The sequence below is a fragment of the Mus pahari genome, chromosome 1 (genome assembly GCF_900095145.1).
Source record: "Mus pahari chromosome 1, PAHARI_EIJ_v1.1, whole genome shotgun sequence".
In the NCBI taxonomy this organism is placed as follows: domain Eukaryota; kingdom Metazoa; phylum Chordata; class Mammalia; order Rodentia; family Muridae; genus Mus; species Mus pahari.
The window spans coordinates 153332848-153352810 of NC_034590.1; the positions used below are offsets into that span (position 1 = coordinate 153332848).

Genomic DNA, 19963 nt, shown 5'->3' on the forward strand with positions numbered 1-19963 from the left:
GAGTTGCCACATGGGGCTGAGTATTTCCAGAACAAAAAAAAGCTGTGCTTTGGCTGGCGTGATGAACCATGCCTTTGATCTAGCACTTCAGTGACAGAGACAGGAAATCTCTGAATTCTCGGCCAACCTGGTCTACAGACCTTGTTCCAGGACAGTCAGGGTTACACAGAGACTGTCTGAAAAAAAAAAAAAAAGCAATAAACAAACAAGAAACAAAACAAAACAAAACAACAACAAAATAACTCAAAAGAACAATGTTCTGTTGAAAGGAAATAGCAACAACCCACGTTTAGGTTTATAGAGTATTTTCAGTCAGCTATCAATTTTACAAGTGAGACTGAGACGTCTCATGACCTGTCCGAAGTACAAGTTAAAAGGAAAAGGGTGTACATTGGAACTGCGCAGGGATGGGACTGTGGCCTGGCAGGGCTGAAGAACTGGTCAGAGTTTAAGTGATCATCCCTAAAGAGGAAGCGCGGCGTGCCCAGCCGGCGCCCGGAGCCTCAAGCTCGCAAGCCGGCAGGCATCCTCCGCCCTCCCTGCTTACGTGCGCTCCGTGACTGCCGGGTAGCACGCGGGTACCGCTACGTACGACGCATGCGCACTGCCGCCGCGGTGCACTCCCCCACCCCACTTAGCCGGCCGCAGAACTTGCCTGAGGCGCATGCGCATACGGGACGGGCGGAGATCCGTCGAACGAGTGGAAAGATTTCGGGGAGAAAGTGCGCGGGAGCGGGGCGGGAGAGTGCAAGTGCGCAGGCGCGACCGGGGGGCGGGCTGCGAAGAGAATCTCGGCGATCCTCAGTTGCTGCTGCATCCTCTGCCCGTCGCCATGGCTGCCTACAAGCTGGTGCTGATCCGGCATGGCGAGAGCGCCTGGAACCTAGAGAACCGCTTCAGCGGCTGGTTCGACGCCGACCTGAGCCCGGCGGGCCACGAGGAGGCGAAGCGTGGCGGGCAGGCGTTGCGAGGTACGAGCGGGACGAGCGCGGTGTGGCGTACAGGGCCAGCGCCGGCCTAGGGGGTCGCCTGAGCCCCCGGGCTCTCTCGAGAGGCGGGCTCTTCGGTCGTTCTCTGCAGTTGAATTTTCATCTGGGGAGGTGAACGCAGGGTGGGGAGCCCGCTTGTCAAGGTCACCCCGTTAAGTCTGAGAGGCTGTGCCAGAAAGAGGACACAGTCGCCGCTGGGCGAAAATCTACCCTTCCGGTCCGAGCAGCCCACCTGTGGCGCCCAGGACCCTTTAGGGTACCACGAGGGCTTAGGGCGCCTGGCGGACGATTCCTCGTGACATCAGTGGCTGTACCCGAGTTTACTTGAGGCTCCTGCCCATCATGGCGAAGCAGCAGGTCATGGGCTCGCCCTGGGTAGTGGGGGGTGTTAGGTGGGGATGTCTAATGGCCTTCGAGACATCTGGAAACCGCGTGCTTCAGAGAGCTTTGTAGCACAGCAGCAAACCACAAAACCGAATCCGGGACTGTGAGTGGGTGATTTCAGTTGATGCTCTCTACAGCCCTATGAAGCAGGCAGATTTAATTTCCCTCCTTTTTAACCTCTCTCTCTGTCCCCCTGTTATGTTTAGAAAAGTGTCGGGAAAGACTTGTCCAAGGTCATACCTACTTAGTTCTAATCCAGTGTCCTTGCCCCATTTCTGGGTGGAGTAACAAGTAAGTGTGAGGAACTGGCGGGCCCGTGGCCAAGGACAGAGGCAGAGCAAAGGGTGAAAGCGTCCAGGAGATAAAGCTTGCCTTTGCCTGTCCGTGCTGGGCGCCCCGCACCACCCACAGTTCTCCGTGATTTTGGAATGCTAATAAGAAAGCAAATCCTCCCGGCTAACGAGAGAATCCCTGTAGTGAAGAGGCGCTTCTCTTGGTGATTAGGGCGCATCCTCACTTGGACACCGCAGTAGCTGTGTAAAAGGGTTTCTCATGCCTGCTTGAAGTGATCTTCTGTCTTGGTTGCCCTCCCTAGCTTCTTGTACATCCTTTTCAGATGAAGGAAGACTCTGAACACGAATTCCTGAGGCAAGGAAACGAGAATGCTTTGAGATGCACGGCCCATGTAGGAGAGGCTAGAAAAAAGGAAAGTGCTGGTTAAGGAAGCCATTTTCTTTAGCTTTCTGAAGCACTGTGTAGACCTGTGGTAGTTTGCCTAGCTCAGGACAATGTTAACAGCCTTTGTTCTCTGGGTAAGATGATTATACGTTGAACTGGAAAATAAGAAGATCCATTTCAACTTTAAATACTGTAGCACTAAGTTTTAGAACATCACATGTTAGATCACACATGGTGTTTCATGCCTGTAATTATTCTCAGCACCCAGGCAGCTGAGAAGGGAGGCTATGGAGCATGGACCAACTTGGACTACACAGCTAGACTGTCTTTAAAAAGCTAATGTAAGTTTAGCATCTCCCAAAGATATCACTGAAGATTAAAAGCAAAAACCGACTGAGGGCTACTGTGGATAATTCAGTAACAGAAAAGACCCAAGGTGCATACCATTCCAGTGTTTCTCCTGCAGATTTCAGAAGGAAACTAGAGAGGCCTCCATGCAGCCTCAGGCTGAGGAAGGCTGGGATCCTGAGGTGGGGTGGAGATGAGAGTCCACAACATATCCATTGTCCCCCTGGCTATACTTTGGATTAAATGGATGCTTCTTTGTGCTTCTGATGCTATGACATTCTTGCCAGGGTCCTCAGGGGGTACCACTTTGGCCTTGGGGACTATTTGGAAATAATTGCAGTGAGACAGCCTGTAGCATCTCATCACCGGTGCTGAGGCTTGTTCTGTGGGTATTCTGTGGGTGACTCAGCCTTTTGTTGGAATATTCCTCCTCTTCTGGTTAAGGAGATGGTAAAGGATGTGGTGATGGCTGTCAGTTCTCATCAACTTGCCCAGAGGCTCAGGGGTGAGATTGTCTTTCCTTGTGGGTGGTAGTGGTTTTCCTGGTATTAATCTTCCCTCTCCCCACTAGTTGGTCTCAGTGGCCTCATTGTCAGTTGAACGACTAACAGGAAGTTTTACTTCATGGTTTTTTTTTTTTTTTTTTTTAATATAACTGTTGCTAGTCTCAATATGAAGCAATGCCCAGAAAAGTTTGTGGTTAAACTTGAAGAGGGCCTTGTGTGTTGTAGAACACAGGAGTGTGTCTTGGGATAATAGGGACAGCTCCTTAATTCAAAAATATAAAGACAAGTGCAACTAGCTAGGCTGGAACTCAAGATTCCCCCTGGCTCCTTCTACCGAGCTGGGACTAAAAGCATGCCGCCATGCTCAGTTGTCTGTCTTTTTCTTGTCTGCTAAAAATGGGTTGAGAAGATAGTAACATCATAGGATTCTAGTGAGGACAAAATCAGTGTGGTATGGGAGCATGAGTCCTTTAAAAGCTTAGCTAAGACTTATTAAAAGTTCATGTTTTTTTTTTTTTTTTTTTTTTTTTTTTTAAATTTTTTTTTTTTTTTTTTTTTTTTTTTTTTTTTTTAAAGATTTATTTATTTATTATATGTAAGTACACTGTAGCTGTCTTCAGACACTCCAGAAGAGGGCGTCAGATCTTGTTACAGATGGTTGTGAGCCACCATGTGGTTGCTGGGATGGTTGTGAGCCACCATGTGGTTGCTGGGATTTGAACTCTGGACCTTCAGAAGAGCAGTCGGGTGCTCTTACCCACTGAGCCATCTCACCAGCCCCAAAAGTTCATGTTTTAAAGATTTATTTATTTTATGTATATGAGTACACTGTATCTGTCTTCAGACACACCAGAAGAGGGCATCAGATCTCATTCTAGATGGTTGTGAGCCATCATGTGGTTGCTGGGAATTGAATGCAGGACCTCAGGAAGAGCAGTCAGTGCTCTTAACTGCTGAGCCATCTCTTCAGCCCTTTATTTATGGTCCTTTTTCATTAAAACAAAATTAAACCCATTATTTATCTATTGGGTAAGCACAGGTCTGTACACATGCATGTCTTGGGGTGCATGTTGGGGGGAAGGATAACTTGTGGTCAGCACTCTCCTTCCACTGTTTGGGTTCTGGGGATTGAACATGGTTTCAATCAAAACGTGTTAAGGTGTAAAATTCTAGGGGTTAGAGTAAGATGTATAGCCTCAGGTTAGTTGGTTAACACTATATTATTGGAATTATTGGAGCCAATAGGATGTGTGCTGTTAGCTATAATGTAAGTCAACAAAATTTCACTCAAAGGATGCAAGGATAATTTTATACTTCTGTATAAAATCCTTGGAGCTCATGTTAGGCCTTGCTAGCTTCTTACTTGTAGTTTTTTTTTTTCTCTTTGAGACAAGGACTCTTTGTAGCCTGGGCTGTCCTGGAACTTGCCATGAAGGTCAGATTGACCTTGAACTCACAAAGCCCTGTTTCCCTAGTACCAGGATTACAGGCATATGCCACGATACCTGGCTCATTTGCACTTCTTAATTTCTAGATGCTGGCTATGAATTTGACATCTGCTTCACCTCTGTGCAGAAGAGAGCAATCCGGACCCTCTGGACAGTCCTGGATGCCATTGACCAGATGTGGTTGCCAGTGGTCAGGACTTGGCGCCTCAATGAGCGACACTATGGGGGTCTAACAGGTCTCAACAAAGCAGAAACTGCTGCTAAGCATGGTGAGGCCCAGGTAAAGATCTGGAGACGATCTTACGATGTCCCACCGCCTCCCATGGAGCCTGATCACCCCTTCTACAGCAACATCAGCAAGGTATGGTTACATACGCAGGTGTGGTCACTTCATCAGCATTGAGTTAGCACATGGGCCTCCAAGTTCTTATTTTTCAAGTCTATGTGTATGGGTGTTTTGCCTGTATATATTTATGTGCACACATGTCTGCCTGGTGCCTTTGGAGGTCAGAAGAGATGAGATCCTGTGGAGCTGGAGGTGGTTGTGAACCTCTGTCTGAGTGCTGAGAGCCAAACCTGGGTCCTGTGGAAGAACAGCTTAACAGCTGAGCATCTCTCCAGCCCCAGGCCTCTTTGTGTGTTTACTTCTTGCCAGTAACCTTATAAATTATAATACTGATAAACATAACCTCCCATTGCTAAGTCATGACCTTCACTTGTTACAGGGTTTAGTTAGAAGTTAGCATTGTATCTGAGAGGGTGCCTTCTTTCCATATCTCTGCTGCCATGTTTTATAAAGCCATCTCCAGCCTTCCTAAGCCAGCAGCAAACTAAAGTGAATTGGGAAACCCTGTTTGTTTTGTTAAGCCTCCTTCCCCGATTCTAAATTATGTGTTTTGGATTGGGAAATGAGTGTGCAGGGCAGTGATTACTGATCCTCTTGTTCAAGTCCTGAGCTGCATTCTGGACCCTTGAGGGAGATGTTTAGTCACATAATCCCTTAAGATCGGAGCTAGGCAGAGCTGATACACATGAAGTGCAACTTGGAATAACTGGCAACCTTGAAATAAGTCTGTTGCTGTTTAGGATCGCAGGTACGCTGACCTTACTGAGGACCAGCTACCCTCCTGTGAGAGCCTGAAGGACACTATTGCCAGAGCACTGCCCTTCTGGAATGAAGAAATTGTCCCCCAGATCAAGGAGGGGAAAAGGGTCTTGATTGCTGCTCATGGCAACAGCCTTCGGGGCATCGTAAAGCATCTGGAGGGTAAGTGCATCTTCTAGGAGCCTGTAAGGATGATAAAACACAACTATTAGCTTCAGACTGATTTTGTAGCAAGGAGGCCTCTGGGGAAAGTTTGCTAGTGCAGATGGACTTAAAGACAGACTTGTTTCTTCCTTTCTCAATCTACGGTCTGCCAGCAGGATGTGGTGGCTTACACCAGGGAGGCTGAAGCAAGAGAATCACTTAGAGTTCCAGGTCAGCCAGGGTTTTATAGTGAGACCTTGATTCTAAGACAACAGGAAGTGTGTGACAGTGGGCCTTTGACACTGCTATATATAGGATGATCAGTTCAGAACTGTCACGTGCTAAGCGACACAATATGCATTAATGTTGTACCTGCTTACCTGCTCTAGGAGTGCCAGCTGAAAGTGTGATCACAATGTGATGCAGGTCCTAGAGGCCCTGAGGCCCTAGAGGTGCAGGTGGCTAGGCTCTAGGATGTCCCAGGAGAACATAGTCCTTTCTGCTTTTCTACATCTACTTTTGTAGGGATATCTGTAGTGTAACTTTCTGCAGTTTGTTGGTGGCTCATCTTAGAATCTTGTATATACTCTATCATTCTTTCTAATGTTATTAAGAGGCTTGGAAGTCGTAACTGGGGACTGGTCCATGGGGCACTAGATCCACTATTACGGTAGATCAGAAAGGATGTCTTGTTTGTTCCTACTTAAGTGCTTTGCTATTAGTAGATAAAGAATAAATCTGTAGGGGAGGTGGACTCTTGTCTTGTGGCTGAAAATGGTGGCTCTTTTAGGTCTCTCAGAAGAGGCCATCATGGAGCTGAACCTGCCCACAGGCATCCCCATCGTCTATGAACTGGACAAGAACTTGAAGCCCATCAAGCCCATGCAGTTCCTGGGAGATGAGGAGACCGTGCGCAAAGCCATGGAAGCTGTGGCTGCTCAGGGCAAGGTGAAGAAGTGAAGGCCAGGAGGCAGACACCTACCCCGACACCCTCCCTGCCTGATCCTGCCTCCTGTACCCTTCCCAGCACCTGCCACACTGACTATGTCTTTAGGATCTTAAGTTGAAGTTGTAGCTGCAGATGGGGGCTTGTGGCTCCCGTTTTCATTGTAGTATTTTATCCCCCGCACCCACTCCCTTCATAGAATCTAGTCAGAATAACACCTCTGGGGTGCAGGTTCTCAGACCACATCAAGGGACAGCTCCCTGTACCAGGAGAGTTGAGAGATAGTAACTATAGTTTTTCTTAGGTCTTTGTTTACTAAGGGTCTGCTTAGGAAGAAGTCAGGGAGGAACTGTGCTGTGGTATGACCAAAAAGAAGCTGCAGTCCAGTTTTGTCCCTGGAACCTGTTCTGTACTCTTCCTGCAGTTAGGTAACTGGGGGCATAGTCATTCCAGTGGAGAGTGAAAGTAACCTCATGGTGATTTTAACCCTACTTTCTCTCTGACCCTAAAGGAGCTGCTGGCCCTAGAAGGTTGGGATCAATCTTGTCAAGTCTATGTTACATTTACTTTTACAAAAAAAAGTACACACACACACACACACACACACACACATTATCAGCACACAAAAGCAACTGAGGTTGCTAGTGGTAGTTGAAACAGTCCTGTGTGGTCACCAGAAAATAAGCCATTCCTCATATCAGTGGGATAAACTCCTTGTACCTCTTGCTGTGTTTGGATCCCTTTGCCTTGTTCTGTAGAGGTGAAGTGCCCCTGGATCATGTCCAAGTTTTTGTCTTTCACTGTCTGAATCCTGTTCCAGCTGCTTGACCCTACCGTGTGGGTTCAGAGCTTGCTTGGGCATAACGACTAAGCATCTTTCCAGATCAGTATAATAAAGGAGTGATGTGCAATACTTCACTGTTTTTCACTGTTTGTCTGTATCTGCGGTCTAAGAAAACCACAGCATTCAGTTTGAGGTGCAGATTAAGTTCTTGTTTTAAAGGTGCTGGAGGTGGCTTGGAAGATGAAAAGCACTCGCCACTTTGAGGGATCCAACATCCTCTTCTGGCCTTGGACACAGTGCACAGACATACTCACAGGGGAAATATCCATAGACATGAAAATAAATCTCACCATCCATTAAATACACTGATGTAACTAAGTTGGGAAAGGAAACTAGTAACTGTTAGATGTCCAACATGGCTTCCCAGAATCTCCTGTAGAGTTTAAGAATGATGGACTGGAGGAGTGGCTCAGTGGTTAAGAGCACTTGTTTTTGTATATAACAAAATCAAACCATGTTGGTTTGATTTCTAGCACACACTCACATGGTACACATACAAATACATACATACGGGTAAAACAGTAAGTTAAGCATCAGGAGACCTGGCAAGATGATGGCTCCGTAAACAGGTAAAGCCATTTAAACCTAGTGATCTGGAGTTCAATATTTGTACTCATGTAAAAGTGGAAGAATGGCAAGGACTGATTCCACAAAGTTGTGCTATGACCTCTACACCTATGGCACATACAGCATAGTAAAAAGGCAAGTGTTTTTGGAATAATGGCTCCATGAGCTCATGTTTGAGAAGGGTTACCTGTGACCTTGGCGTGTCACTGGGGGTGTAGACCTTTAATCCCAGGACTAGGGAGGAACACCTGTGAATTGAGTTTGAAGCCAACCTGAAATAACATGAAATTCTGTCTCAAAAGCAGTAAATAACAATGGCAGGTAAGTCACACGAGGTAATCATAAGACCATCCTTACAGTGCTGGGGTTGAAACTACACAACCAGCATGATTCATCTGAGCTGCACCCCAGCCAGTCCCCTATCCTGATTTTTGTCCATGCTCTTGGTGCTAAGGATCAAACCTACGAAGTCTGAATCCTTAGCCTGCTTTTTCTTAAATCACTCTTAAGAGTTAAAATGTTTCCTGGTTCACACCATCTATCTTTCCCTACTAGAATGTGGGGAAAGCTCTTCAAGGACAGGATTCACTCTTGCAGATGTTTACAAACTGACTTCCTGAGACTGGAAGGATTGCTCCATGTATGCTTACTGAATGAGTAGTATCCAGCTCATGAGTGTCTCCAGCCACTGGTGAAAAGGAAGCCCTTAGCCCAAGGGAAGGAGGAGCCTTTTAAGTGCAACAGCAAGATCTGACTGAATGCCATGCTGTTCTACAGTAGTGAAAATAAGCTTTTTTGTTTTTTTTTTTTGTTTTTTAAATTTATTCATTATACATACGTACACTGTAGCTGTCTCCAGACACCCCAGAAGAGGGCATCTGATCTCATTACAGATGGTTGTGAGCCATCATGTGGTTGCTGGGATTTGAACTCAGGACCTTTGGAAGAGCAGTCTGTGCTCTTAACCCCTGAGCCATCTCTCCAGCCCTTTTTGTTTGTTTTTAACTGTTACTTGAGACAGGGTTTTTCTTGGTTATCCTGGAACTCCCTCCATAGACCAGACTGGCATTGAACTCAGATTGCCTACTTCTGCTTCCTAAATGCAGGGAATAAAAAAAAAAAAAAATCACACCACCACCTGGCATAAATTGATTATCCTAATCCTTGATTTATACTTGTTTTTTTGTGACAATCTCATGATGTAGACTAGGCAGTGCTGAGATTAAAGCCTTGTACCATATTTTTTTTTCCTTTATTCCTTATTAACCACTAGGCCTCCAGCTAAATACAACTCTGCAGGTGTCACCAATTGTGGAAACTAGATCAAAGGTACAAGAAATCTTTCCATTTTTAGAGATATAAACCAGTTACCTGAAAGGAAGGAACCTCAATTGAGAAGATTCCTTCCTAAGATCTAGATTTATGGCATTTTCTTAATTACTCGTAATTTTAATGGGGTAGGGCTCAGTCCACTGTGGGTGGTGTCACCCCTGGGCAGGTGGTCCTGAGTTCTATAAGGAAGCAGGCTGAGCAGTCAGTAAGTGGTACCCATAGCTCTTGCATTAGCCCTTGCCTTCAGGTTCCAGCCCTGCTTGAGTTCCTGTCCTGATGTCCTCTAAGGATGAACAGTGCTGGGCTGGTGAGATGGCTCAGTGGGTAAGAGCACCCGGCTGCTCTTCCGAAGGTCCGGAGTTCAAATCCCAGCAACCACATGGTGGCTCATAGCCATCTGTAACAAGATCTGACGCCCTCTTCTGGAGTGTCTGAAGACAGCTACAGTGTACTTACATATAATAAATAAATCTTAAAAAAAAAAAAAAAGGATGAACAGTGCCCTGGAAGTGTAAGCTCAATAACCCCTTTCCTCCCCAACTTGCTTTTGGTCATGGTTCTGCAACAACAATGGAAACTCTTAAGCTAGGCCCTACAGTTTACTAAAGGGCATGGTCTGAGATGATTTTGCTATTGAAGCCCAGATTGGCTTTACACTGCTTAAGCCTCCTGAATATCAGAATTGCAAGTGTACCACATTGGGCATAATAAAGATTTCAATGAAGGAGACAAAAATGGGCTGGTGAGAAGCCAAACCCAAGTCTGACCCCAGGGCCCACATGGTGGAAGCAGAGACCTGACCTGACTTCCCACGGACAAGAAGGTTCAATACTAGCTTTTTTTCTTTGTCTTTTGGACTGGGGAGAGCTCTGTAAAGTGTAAAGGCACTTGCCACACAGTGTGACTTAAGTCTGACTCCTGGATGCAGGAATGTACATCTGCAATGCCAGGTCTCGACAGTGACAAGTGGAGACAGGAGACCCCCTGGAAGCTCATGAGCTGAGCTTGCCTAGAACACACAATGTAGCAGAAACAACAAAAAGATGGATGCCCAGACCAGGTGCAGCAAGTGAGATGCTCAGCAGGTAGAGAGGGGCTTGCTGTGAAAGCCTGGGGACCTGGGGACCTTTCTCTGCAACTCACAGAAAGGAGGAAGGAGAGAATGGACTCACAAGGCTGTCCTTCCACTTCTAAACACATGCCATGTCATATGTGCTGTGGCAGACGTGTGCACGCAATTACACAATTTTAATTACACAACATAACTTTAATAAAAAAACCAAAAACCAAGTTAGCTAAGAACTGATTCCCAAAAGCTGCCCTCTGACCTCCACACACATGAGCCTACACTTATACACATAGCACATGCTTACACACGCTGAATCATTTCTTTAAAAGATAAAACTAAATAAACCATACTAACTTGCTGAAAGTTAGCAAGCAGAGCTCACAGACACAGGCAGGTTGAACACAGAGCTCACCTCCAGCATGGACAAAGCACACTGAACTTAAATGTCCTTTCATGTCAAAAAGAGCCACCCCTGTAGTGTCTTCATGCTTAGCTCATAGCTTTCTTCTCTTCCTCCCCAAATCCAAGATGTGATTTCTGATCTCCACGTACTAGGAACACCTTCACGCTTACCTAATTCCTTCATAATTCTTTTGGTCTTGTCACCAATCCTCAACCATCTCACATGGTAGCATCCTGCCTCTCCTGTCAATTCAGAGTGAACAGTTCAGGGATGCCTACTCTGTCACAGTAACTATGTCTACTAAACATTTTCAAAACCACTCACATGCTGTTTGAGTCACCCATAGGCACAACAGTTTTCACTAAACATAATGTATGTTAATGAGAGATTTATTACGTACTACTCAGACCTTGTCTCAAGAAACAAAACACAAAAGTGGATGAGATCAGTGGCTGAGAGTATTTGGAGCTCACAGCTTGTGACTCCAGTTCTGGGGATGCGATGCCCTCTTCTGGCCTCCAGAAGCACTACACATACAATGAACATAAAGGGAAGCAGGCACACATCAGATAAAACACAAAAGAATGGGTTAGTGATCAGGGATAGTTAATGAGGGCGACTAGGTAAATATACATGATCGAAAAGTCACGATACTACTTAGATTCTTCTCTCTGTTAAAGACAACAGAAGACATGGTAGCCATGCTGCACTGGGGAGACAGAGTCAGAAATATCAGTGCAAGCTCACCTAATAGTGACAGCATGGGCTGCGGAGATGGCTTAAAAGGTAAAGGAAATCATGACCCAACCATGAGCAGCCGAGTTAAAATCTTGAGCATTTACATGAAAAAGCTGTTATCATAAAACACCCCCCACACCCTCCCCACACATACACCACACACACACGGGGGGGGGGGGGACCAATATCACTAACAAATGAAAAGAATTTTTTTCAGTCATAGCAAAACACATATGTACATATTTATAAAGAAGGCATAAGGTATTTTCAATATTACATGATTTTGTTTGCGGAGTGCTTTTTAAATGAGATTCATGTGCCCAGAGAATAAAAATCAGTTTCCCAAAAATCGTGTTTCAGATAGTGTACATTTCTTTTTTGTCTTCTGGTTGAAAGAGTCTTAATATGTAGCCCAGGCTGGCCTCAAACTTGGGCATTAATAATCTTCCTGTCTCAGCTGCAGGGGCCTTGGGTGTCATTACAACATGAATTCATTTCTGGACACACTGTTTCAAGAGATGGCTGCTAGCTGACTGCAGGTACCTTACTTAATAAAGACCATGGCATCTTGATGGGTTTTTTCACACGTGTACTTTTAGAAGTAGCTGAATCCCTCTTTGGGGTGGGTACACTTAGGTTTGTAAGAACTCGGGCTGGACTCGGGCTACTTTTCGGAATTCCTTAGTGTGGGTCTTGGGGCACTGCATCTCACACCAGCTGATGGGAACCATCTGGACACCTAGAAGGAAAACACAAAAACTCCAGAGACCCTGCTAAAGCTCTTTTCTTTTCAGCTGAAGAAAGCTTGCTTAGCATATGGAAGACCATGGGTGTCATCCCCAGCACTAAGGGGATGTTTCTCTAAGGGAAAAGAAAGAAGCCTGACATTTATTCCATGATACATGGGGCAGTTACCTAGTCTCTGACCTTTAGGGGACCAATCTAACCTCAGTAAGCCGAGCTATACATTACTCAACAGTGGACATGCCCTGAGGGATGAGATGCCAACACTGGGCAAGCACCGGCATGAGCTCACACACAGTAAGACAGATACATCACCAGGTGACATTATCTTGTGGTTTTGGCTGGAAGATTCTGGGGACTGGACTCAGGGCCTCATGAATGCTAAGAAGTACTCTAACATTAAGCTACATCTTTAGCACTGGGTGTTACAATTGTAGGGGACCCACCATGGTATGTGACATCCATTACTAATCAAAATATTGTTTTCCATATCACATCTAAGTATGTGTGTCCCTATTGCTTCTCAGATAGCCATGGTTCCCAGAGAAAGGGACTTGGGAGCAAGAACTTACCCGACTCACTGTGGGCCACCACAACTCCTAGCTCGTTTTCAGCAGTAGTTAGCAGGTAATTGGACTGTGCATCACCTAGGGAGATCTAGTCACACCACAGTGAAGGGAAATGAGGCTCTAAGTGCTGTTGCTTCCACCACTTACCCTCCCTTTTTAATACTTGTTTTCCTGACATGGTTTTATTTATTCCAGGCCAGCCTTTAACTCCTGATCCTCCTGTCTTCACCTCCCAAGTATAATGACTACATGACGCCAGCACGCCCAGTTCCATTTCTTCTTCTGATAAACCACCAGGATCTGGGGGATAAGGAATGCAACTTGGGCTGGACAGCTGCAGTGACCCCTCTAATCCTAGTGCTTAGGAGGCAGAGGCAGGCGGATACCTGACTTCAAAGGCCAGCCTGGTCTAGAGTGAGTTCCAGGACAGTCAGGATTACAGACAGACCCTGTCTCAAACACAAACAAACAAACAAACACCACAAAAGGATACAACTTTGGCCAAAACTATGTCACCTGGCCGGAAACTCTTGTAAATTTCTACCTGCAAAACCAAAGAGGGGTAAAAGATACAGACTAGGCCTGCAAGGCATCACTGACCCCGCAGAAGAGCCAGCCAGGAACCTGAATTCAGGCTCTCATGCCCACACAGTAGGCACTTACCATCTCCCTAGCCTACTAATACCTTTTATTTATTATTTTTTTGGACAGTGTCTTTTTTTTTTTTTAAAGATTTATTTATTATTATAAATAACTACACTGTTGTTGTCTTCAGACTCACCAGAAGAGGGCATCAGATCTCATTATGGGTGGTTGTGAGCCATCATATGGTTGCTGGGATTTGTACTCAGGACCTTCGGAAGAGCAGTCAGTGCTCTTAACGGCTGAGCCATCTCTCCAGCCCGGACAGGGTCTTTCTGTGTAGCCCTAGTTAGCCTAGGACTTGCTATGTAGACCAGTCTAGCCTTAAACACATAGGGGTTCACCTACTTGCTTCTCTCTCTCATGGGCACTGAAACTATAGACACGTACCACCATACTTGATTAATACATTTTAGCGATATTATGAGCCTAACTTTGTTTTTGTCAACTGAATGAAAAATATCTTGTATGGGAAGAAAGAGCAGTGATATATACCTTGAAACAAGGTCTTTGTAGTCTTGACCATCCTGGAACTAATTATGTAGACCAGGCTGGCCTCAAATTCAAGAGGTCTGCTGGTTTCCGGAGTGCTGGAGTTAAAGGTTGAATATGCACCACTCCTGGCTATCCATCTATCCTTGTTTCTCTTAGGTTTACTTATTATATGTGTATGCATGTGTGCCTGATTGAATGTATGTGCACCACATGCATGCAGGTGCCTGCGGAGGCCAAAGTAAGTTGTCAGATGCCCTAAGACTGGAATCACAGGGGATTGTTAGCCATTAGGTGCTGGGAACAAAACTGGTTCCTCTGGACAAAGAATAAGTGCTCTTAAAAAAGCTGAGTCCTGGGGGTAACAATTTTTAAAGTAAGATTCCTAAAGTCATAGGATTAAACCCTCAAACCCCCAATCACCAACCTTGTCTTTTTCAGTTGCTCGGATATCTTCTTTGCTAAAAAAAAAAACAAACCCCAAAACAAAGAAAGTAAGAGTGGATATTTGAGAAGGAAAGAATAATGAAAGCAGACAGAATAGGCCACACTAGGTTCCCAACTGTCCCAAGGATGGACGACTGTCTTTAGCAGGGATGATAAAATTTACCCTTTCTTGGACAATACAGAACAATAGCGTCGGCGGTAACCCTTGGCAATGGTTATCAGAGATTCTTGGCTACATACGCAATTTAAGGACAGCCTGATTACAGGACTTTTGTCCCAAAAAAACAAAAACCAAACCAAATCAAACCAAACTACCCCAGCAAACCATCTAGCCTACAATAATTGCATAATTGTTTCCTTTCAAAGAAGCCACATTTTATCTAGAAACCTTCTCTACTTCTTTTTAAAGATTGATTTCATGTGTATGAATGTTTTGCCTGTGTGCATATATGTGTAACACATGCATGCCTGTTTGGTTTCTTGTACTGGAATTACCATGTAGATTCTGGGAATTGAACCTGGGTCCTCTATAAGAGCAACAAGCACTCTTAACTGCTGAGCCATCCCTCCAGGCCCTCTACAATGTTTTTCTTACAACCTTTGGGTTCAGTCAATATTAAATAAGGTATACTTTGTAGTGCACTTCTTTAATCTTAGCACATGGTTTATAGAGGCAGGAAAAATGCTGAGTTCAAGATCAGCCAGGGCTAAACATTGGGATGCTATCTTAAACAAACAAAAAATTAAAATAAAGAATAAAAAAGGTGGACAGCCAAGATGGCTCAGGGCTAAAGACATGTGTTGTCTAAGTCTGATGAGCAGTTAAGTCTCTGGAACCTGCGTCAAAGTGGAGAGAGAGAATCACCGCCATAAAGTCGTCCTGCCTTTCACATGTGCACTTGTGTGCAGGTATGGGTCAGCACACACAGATCATACACAATAATAATAAAAATGGGAGAGCAGAAAAAGAACGTGAAGGTGCTTTCTACGAGGCTCTACTTTGTTTTGCTTGGTTTATCCCGACATGGCTGGCTAGTGTACAGCTTCCTCAGTTCTTACTGAGACAGGGTCGCATGTAGCCCAGGCTGGGCTTGAACTTGCTATGTAGCCCATATCTGCTTTTAGATTTATCTTGCTGTTTGTTTTACACTTCTCACATTCCTGTCTCCATTCCAGGCAAGCGCTGCTGCATCAGATCTATGTGGCACCTGAGAATCAAATCTAGAGCTCTCCATCAACTGCGATGTATCACCAGCACCCCTCTGCTTTATGTATAAATCCTCGTTAACATTTTCCTTTTCTTGTAGCTCATGTAACATTTCTCTGGATGTACTGTGGGGCAAGAAGTGAAGCACAAAGGAGAGACTAAAGCGCAGGAAAGGGAACTGGAATTGCTCCACAAACTCCAGTCTTGACCACCGTCCTCTCCTGCTTCCCAGTGCGGAGGCAAATGTAAACACAAGAACACCTCTTACCGGATAGTTCCTCGAAAAGCATTTTTGAGTGGTGTGGATCCCACATACAGGATGTGTACTTTGGCAAATCGTGAGTTGATGCTAGAGACCTAGGGGGCAGAGAAAGGATCAGCACCAGAGCCGGCTGCTGTCATTCAGGGAGCCGGAGAGCAAGGAGGGATTACTAGGACTTTAGCTCAGATTTAAGGGTTTATGGGTGTGTCTACTGTCTACAGAGGTGAGAGGAGGGGGCTGGACCTCCTGGAACTGGAGTTATGGGTGATTGTGAACGACAATCTACGGGTGATTGTGGGTGGTGGGAACTAAACCCAGGTTCTCTGCAAGAGCAATAAGTGCTCTTAGCTACTAAGCCATCTTCCAGCTCCTCACTTCATTTCAAAGAATCATATTCATGTGTGTCTGTATTTGGGTATGTGCACTTGTGTGCAGGTACTCATGGAGACTAGAGGTATAATACCCCCCCCCCCGAAAATGCTGTCCCAGGCAGCTGAGCTGCTCAAAGTTGATGCTGGGAACTGAGAGCAGCTAATTGGAGAGCTGTCTGTCCAGCCAGTGCTCCTAATGGGAGAGCTGTTTTTCCTGCCAATGCCCCTAACCTGAGAGCAGTCTGTCCAGTCAGTTTAAGGGAAGTTAGCACTCATCTAAGGCATGTCTGTGGGCTAAAGCCAGTGGCTACCTGACAGTGCTATTATGAGAATCCAAAGAGAATATACAGTATTGCTTTTAAAAAGTCCTCAGTACTCGGGAGGCAGAGGCAGGCGGATTTCTGAGTTCCAGGCCAGCCTGGTCTACAAAATGAGTTTCAGGACAGCCAGGGCTATACAGAGAAACCCTGTCTCGAAAAACCAGAAAAAAACATAACAAAACAAAACAAAAAAAAGTACTCAGTAAGCCTAAATCAGGTGTGGTGTTGTGGTGAATTGTCTATAATACAATCCTAGCTACAACACAGGTTTAGCCAGGAGGCTCTCAAACTGAAACCAGCTTGCTCTTCATAGCAGCAAGTCTGAGGCCAGCCTCAGCAAAGCTGTCTCACTGGTCCTCCTTTCCCACTCCCCCAGACAGGGCTTCTCTGTGTAGCCCTGGCTGTCCTTGAACTTGGACAGCCTGCCTGCCTCTGCTTCCCAAGTGCTAGGATTTAAGGGCGTGAGCCACCAAGGACTGGCTCAAAATTTAATAAAACAACAACAACAAAAAGCCCACTAAGTTTTACATAAATATACAGTATAGGATAACAATTTAGACCCTTAACAGTTCTTCCCAAGAAACTAGTCTGTGGATGGAATTCAATCTACGTTTCAGCTAATTCCTTGACAATGAGATCACTGTGACTTTGTAACATTTTCAGAACAACACTATTTTTTTTTACTGTAATAGAATGAGGCCAGCCCTGGGCTACACAGTAAGTTCCAGAGTATCTAGCAGTACAGAATGAAACTTTTTCAAGGAAAAAAGAGAAAGGACACCCTTTTCCCAGACATGAGCAGAAACAGCCTCGAGATTATTAGGAACTCTTCCAGGTGCTAGGCTGGGATCTTAACTCACTGCATAGCAAATGGTGATGCTGAACTATCTACCTTGATCCTGGAAGTCTTCAGATCAACAGAGTACACTGAAACTTCTTCAAACAAAAATAAACAGAGCAAGCCTTTCTCATTATCATCATCATCATCATTATTATAATAAGTGTGTGTTGGGTGCACTGAGTGCAGGCTCATATCCCACAGCAGAAGTGCAGAAGTGTGGAGGTCTGTTCGGTTTACTTTCTGTTACTGTGATAAATACAAAGACCAAAAGTGACTTGGGAAGATTTCTAACATTACAGTCCATTATCAGGGAAAGCCAAGGTAGAAGAAACCTAAGGCAAAACCTAGAGTCAGGAAGAGAAGCAGAGGCAGTGGAGAAGTGCTGCTTCCTGGCTCTCCTTGGCTTACCCAGCCAGCTTTCTTATACAATCCAAGATCATTTACCTAGTGGTGGCACTGCCCACAATGGCCTGGGCCATCCCATATTAAATGCCAATCAAGAAAATGTCCCATAGATAGGCCAAGCTGACGGAGGCCAACCCTCAACTGAGGCTCCCTCTTTCCAGGTTAACTCTAGTATGTGGCAAGTTGATCGAAACTAACCAGACAACTTTGCTGAGTTGGTTTTCTCCTGGACTCATATTTACATGGGTCAGCAGGCTTGCATGGAAAGTGACTGACTGGATAAGCCAACTTACTGACCAACTCATGCTCTCCTTTACCCCTCCCTTTTTGTTTAAGACAGGGTCTGGCCATGTAAACCAGGTCGGCCTTGAACCACAGAGATATGCCCGCTTCTGCCTCTCGAGTGGTGGCATTAAAGGCACATGCTGCCAAGTCTGTCTCCTTTCTTTGGGACACAGTGTTACCACGCAGCCCAGATCTCCTTTGAGGTCCTCCACTTCTCAAGCACCATCTGAGGAGTGTGTACCTATGCCCTGCCTGCAAAAAGTTTCTGTGATGACAGAAATGTCATTTCCTGGGGCTGGTCAGATGGCTCAGCAGTTAAAAGAGCACTGGCTGCTCTTGTAGAGGATCTGGATTCAATTCCTAGCATGCACATGAGGGCCTATAATCATCTGCACTTTCAGTCCCAGGGGCTGCAACACCCTTTCCTAGGTTTCGTGGCACCAGGCATGCATATGACACAGACAAGATGACTATCCACACAAGATAAAACAAAACAAAACAAAAAATCCTTTCCTAGACCTGAGGGTGTACTTCAGGGGACTCCATCACTTTCCCATACACCCCAAACAAAAGTCTTATGCCAACCAATATGGAAGTCACTAACCATGATTTGCTACTGATTACTCAAAATGTGAATAGTGTTGGGACTGTGGGGTACAGGGTCTCACTCTGTAGCCTATTCTGGTCTTGAACTGTCCAATAACTCTGTTCAGCTTTCAAATACTGAGACCACAGACAGGATGAATCGTATCTATATTGTAGCCTGGCTAAAAATCAAATTTTCATTTTTTTTCCTTTTTTGAGACAGGGTTTCTCTATGAAGCCCTGGCTGTTCTGGAACTACTATCTCAGTAGACCAGGCTGGCCTCACGTATCCACCTGCCTATGCCCTCTGAGGACTGGGATTAAAGGTGGGAGTCAACACATCCAAATAAACTTCAACTGCCCTATATAGTACTGAACTAAGCAGCAGACCATGACAGCTGTAGCACAGTGACTAGGACCCGCTCACCTTACAGGTGACGACAGCTCCCACATCTGGAAGCAACTGGGACTCTGTTTCTCTCATCACTGACACCACGGGGAGCTGTGGAGAGAATAGAATGGTCAGCGTACTAAGTAAGCCTTGATTTGAGAAGGCAGCCTGTAGATTCGTTTTTAGACTATAGCAGAGGACATCAGTCATTTTAGGAAATAGAGGATCAGAGGCCATTAGAATTAGGTTGCCAGGCTTAATATAATCATTCTGATTAGTTGTAAATTACTGAAGAGTCTCTTGGAATTTCCTCGTACCCATCCTTTTGCGTGCTTTTCCCTCCACTTCCTTCTGCGAGTGCATCTACAGAACTTAAGCCAGATCAACCTAACGGGTGTGCGGAGGGTGAGCTTCAGCACAGCGCAGGGATCACAGCCGGGAAAAGCCGGGAGACCAAAGCGTTCTGCGGCTGAGCCACCAAAGACGCGTCCGCCCGCACTGCCTGTGCCCAAGGACCAGAACTCAAGGGCACCCTGAGAGGGAACGCGCGCTGGCTAGCCGCTTCCTTTACCGCGCCATTCTCGCTGGTCTTCGTCAGGCAGCCAGCCAGCGACGAAAAGATGTAGCCGTGCCGGGTGTAGGTGCCGCTGCCGGGGCTGCCTTCCTCCAAGTTACACAGACGTTCGCCTGCAGAAGACAAGCTGCCTCAGCCACGGGCTCCCAGAAGCTGGTTGCCACGCAGCCTGGAACTGCGTGCGGAGACCGCTCACTTACCGGGGATGCAGTACCTCACTGGGGGTGCCATGCTTGCCGCCATCCACAACCCGGATGAGAACCAAGACGACTTCTCATTGGTCAGCTAGAGGAGCGGCCTCGCAGTTACACGAGCACCAATTGGCGA

At 45.8% G+C, this 19963-nt stretch overlaps 2 protein-coding genes across 3 annotated transcripts; one reads left to right on the forward strand and one right to left on the reverse strand.

Moving 5' to 3' along the window:
• The first annotated feature begins 665 nt into the window (after nucleotides 1-665).
• On the forward strand, nucleotides 666-7464 carry Pgam1 (phosphoglycerate mutase 1). Its single transcript, XM_021189919.2, has 4 exons — nucleotides 666-971; nucleotides 4440-4714; nucleotides 5440-5620; nucleotides 6393-7464. Exons 1-4 carry the CDS (start codon nucleotides 833-835, stop codon nucleotides 6560-6562), a joined length of 765 nt encoding a protein of 254 aa, XP_021045578.1. The 5' UTR covers nucleotides 666-832; the 3' UTR covers nucleotides 6563-7464.
• Nucleotides 7465-9797: 2333 nt separating this feature from the next.
• Nucleotides 9798-19893, reverse strand: Exosc1 (exosome component 1). 2 transcript variants are annotated; one of them, XM_021205865.2, is made up of 8 exons: nucleotides 19837-19893; nucleotides 19634-19749; nucleotides 19099-19173; nucleotides 15871-15959; nucleotides 14376-14409; nucleotides 13308-13358; nucleotides 12818-12902; nucleotides 9798-12240 (listed from the first exon to the last, which is right to left on the reverse strand). In XM_021205865.2, the coding sequence occupies exons 1-8, from the start codon at nucleotides 19877-19879 to the stop codon at nucleotides 12134-12136; spliced, it is 600 nt and encodes a 199-aa protein (XP_021061524.1). In that variant the 5' UTR covers nucleotides 19880-19893; the 3' UTR covers nucleotides 9798-12133. The 2 variants fall into 2 exon arrangements, with proteins under 2 accessions (XP_021061524.1, XP_029387888.1); XM_029532028.1 differs by lacking the exons at nucleotides 19099-19173; nucleotides 19634-19749; nucleotides 19837-19893 and having other exon boundaries at nucleotides 13308-13354; nucleotides 14362-14409; nucleotides 15871-15916.
• Nucleotides 19894-19963: the final 70 nt, after the last annotated feature.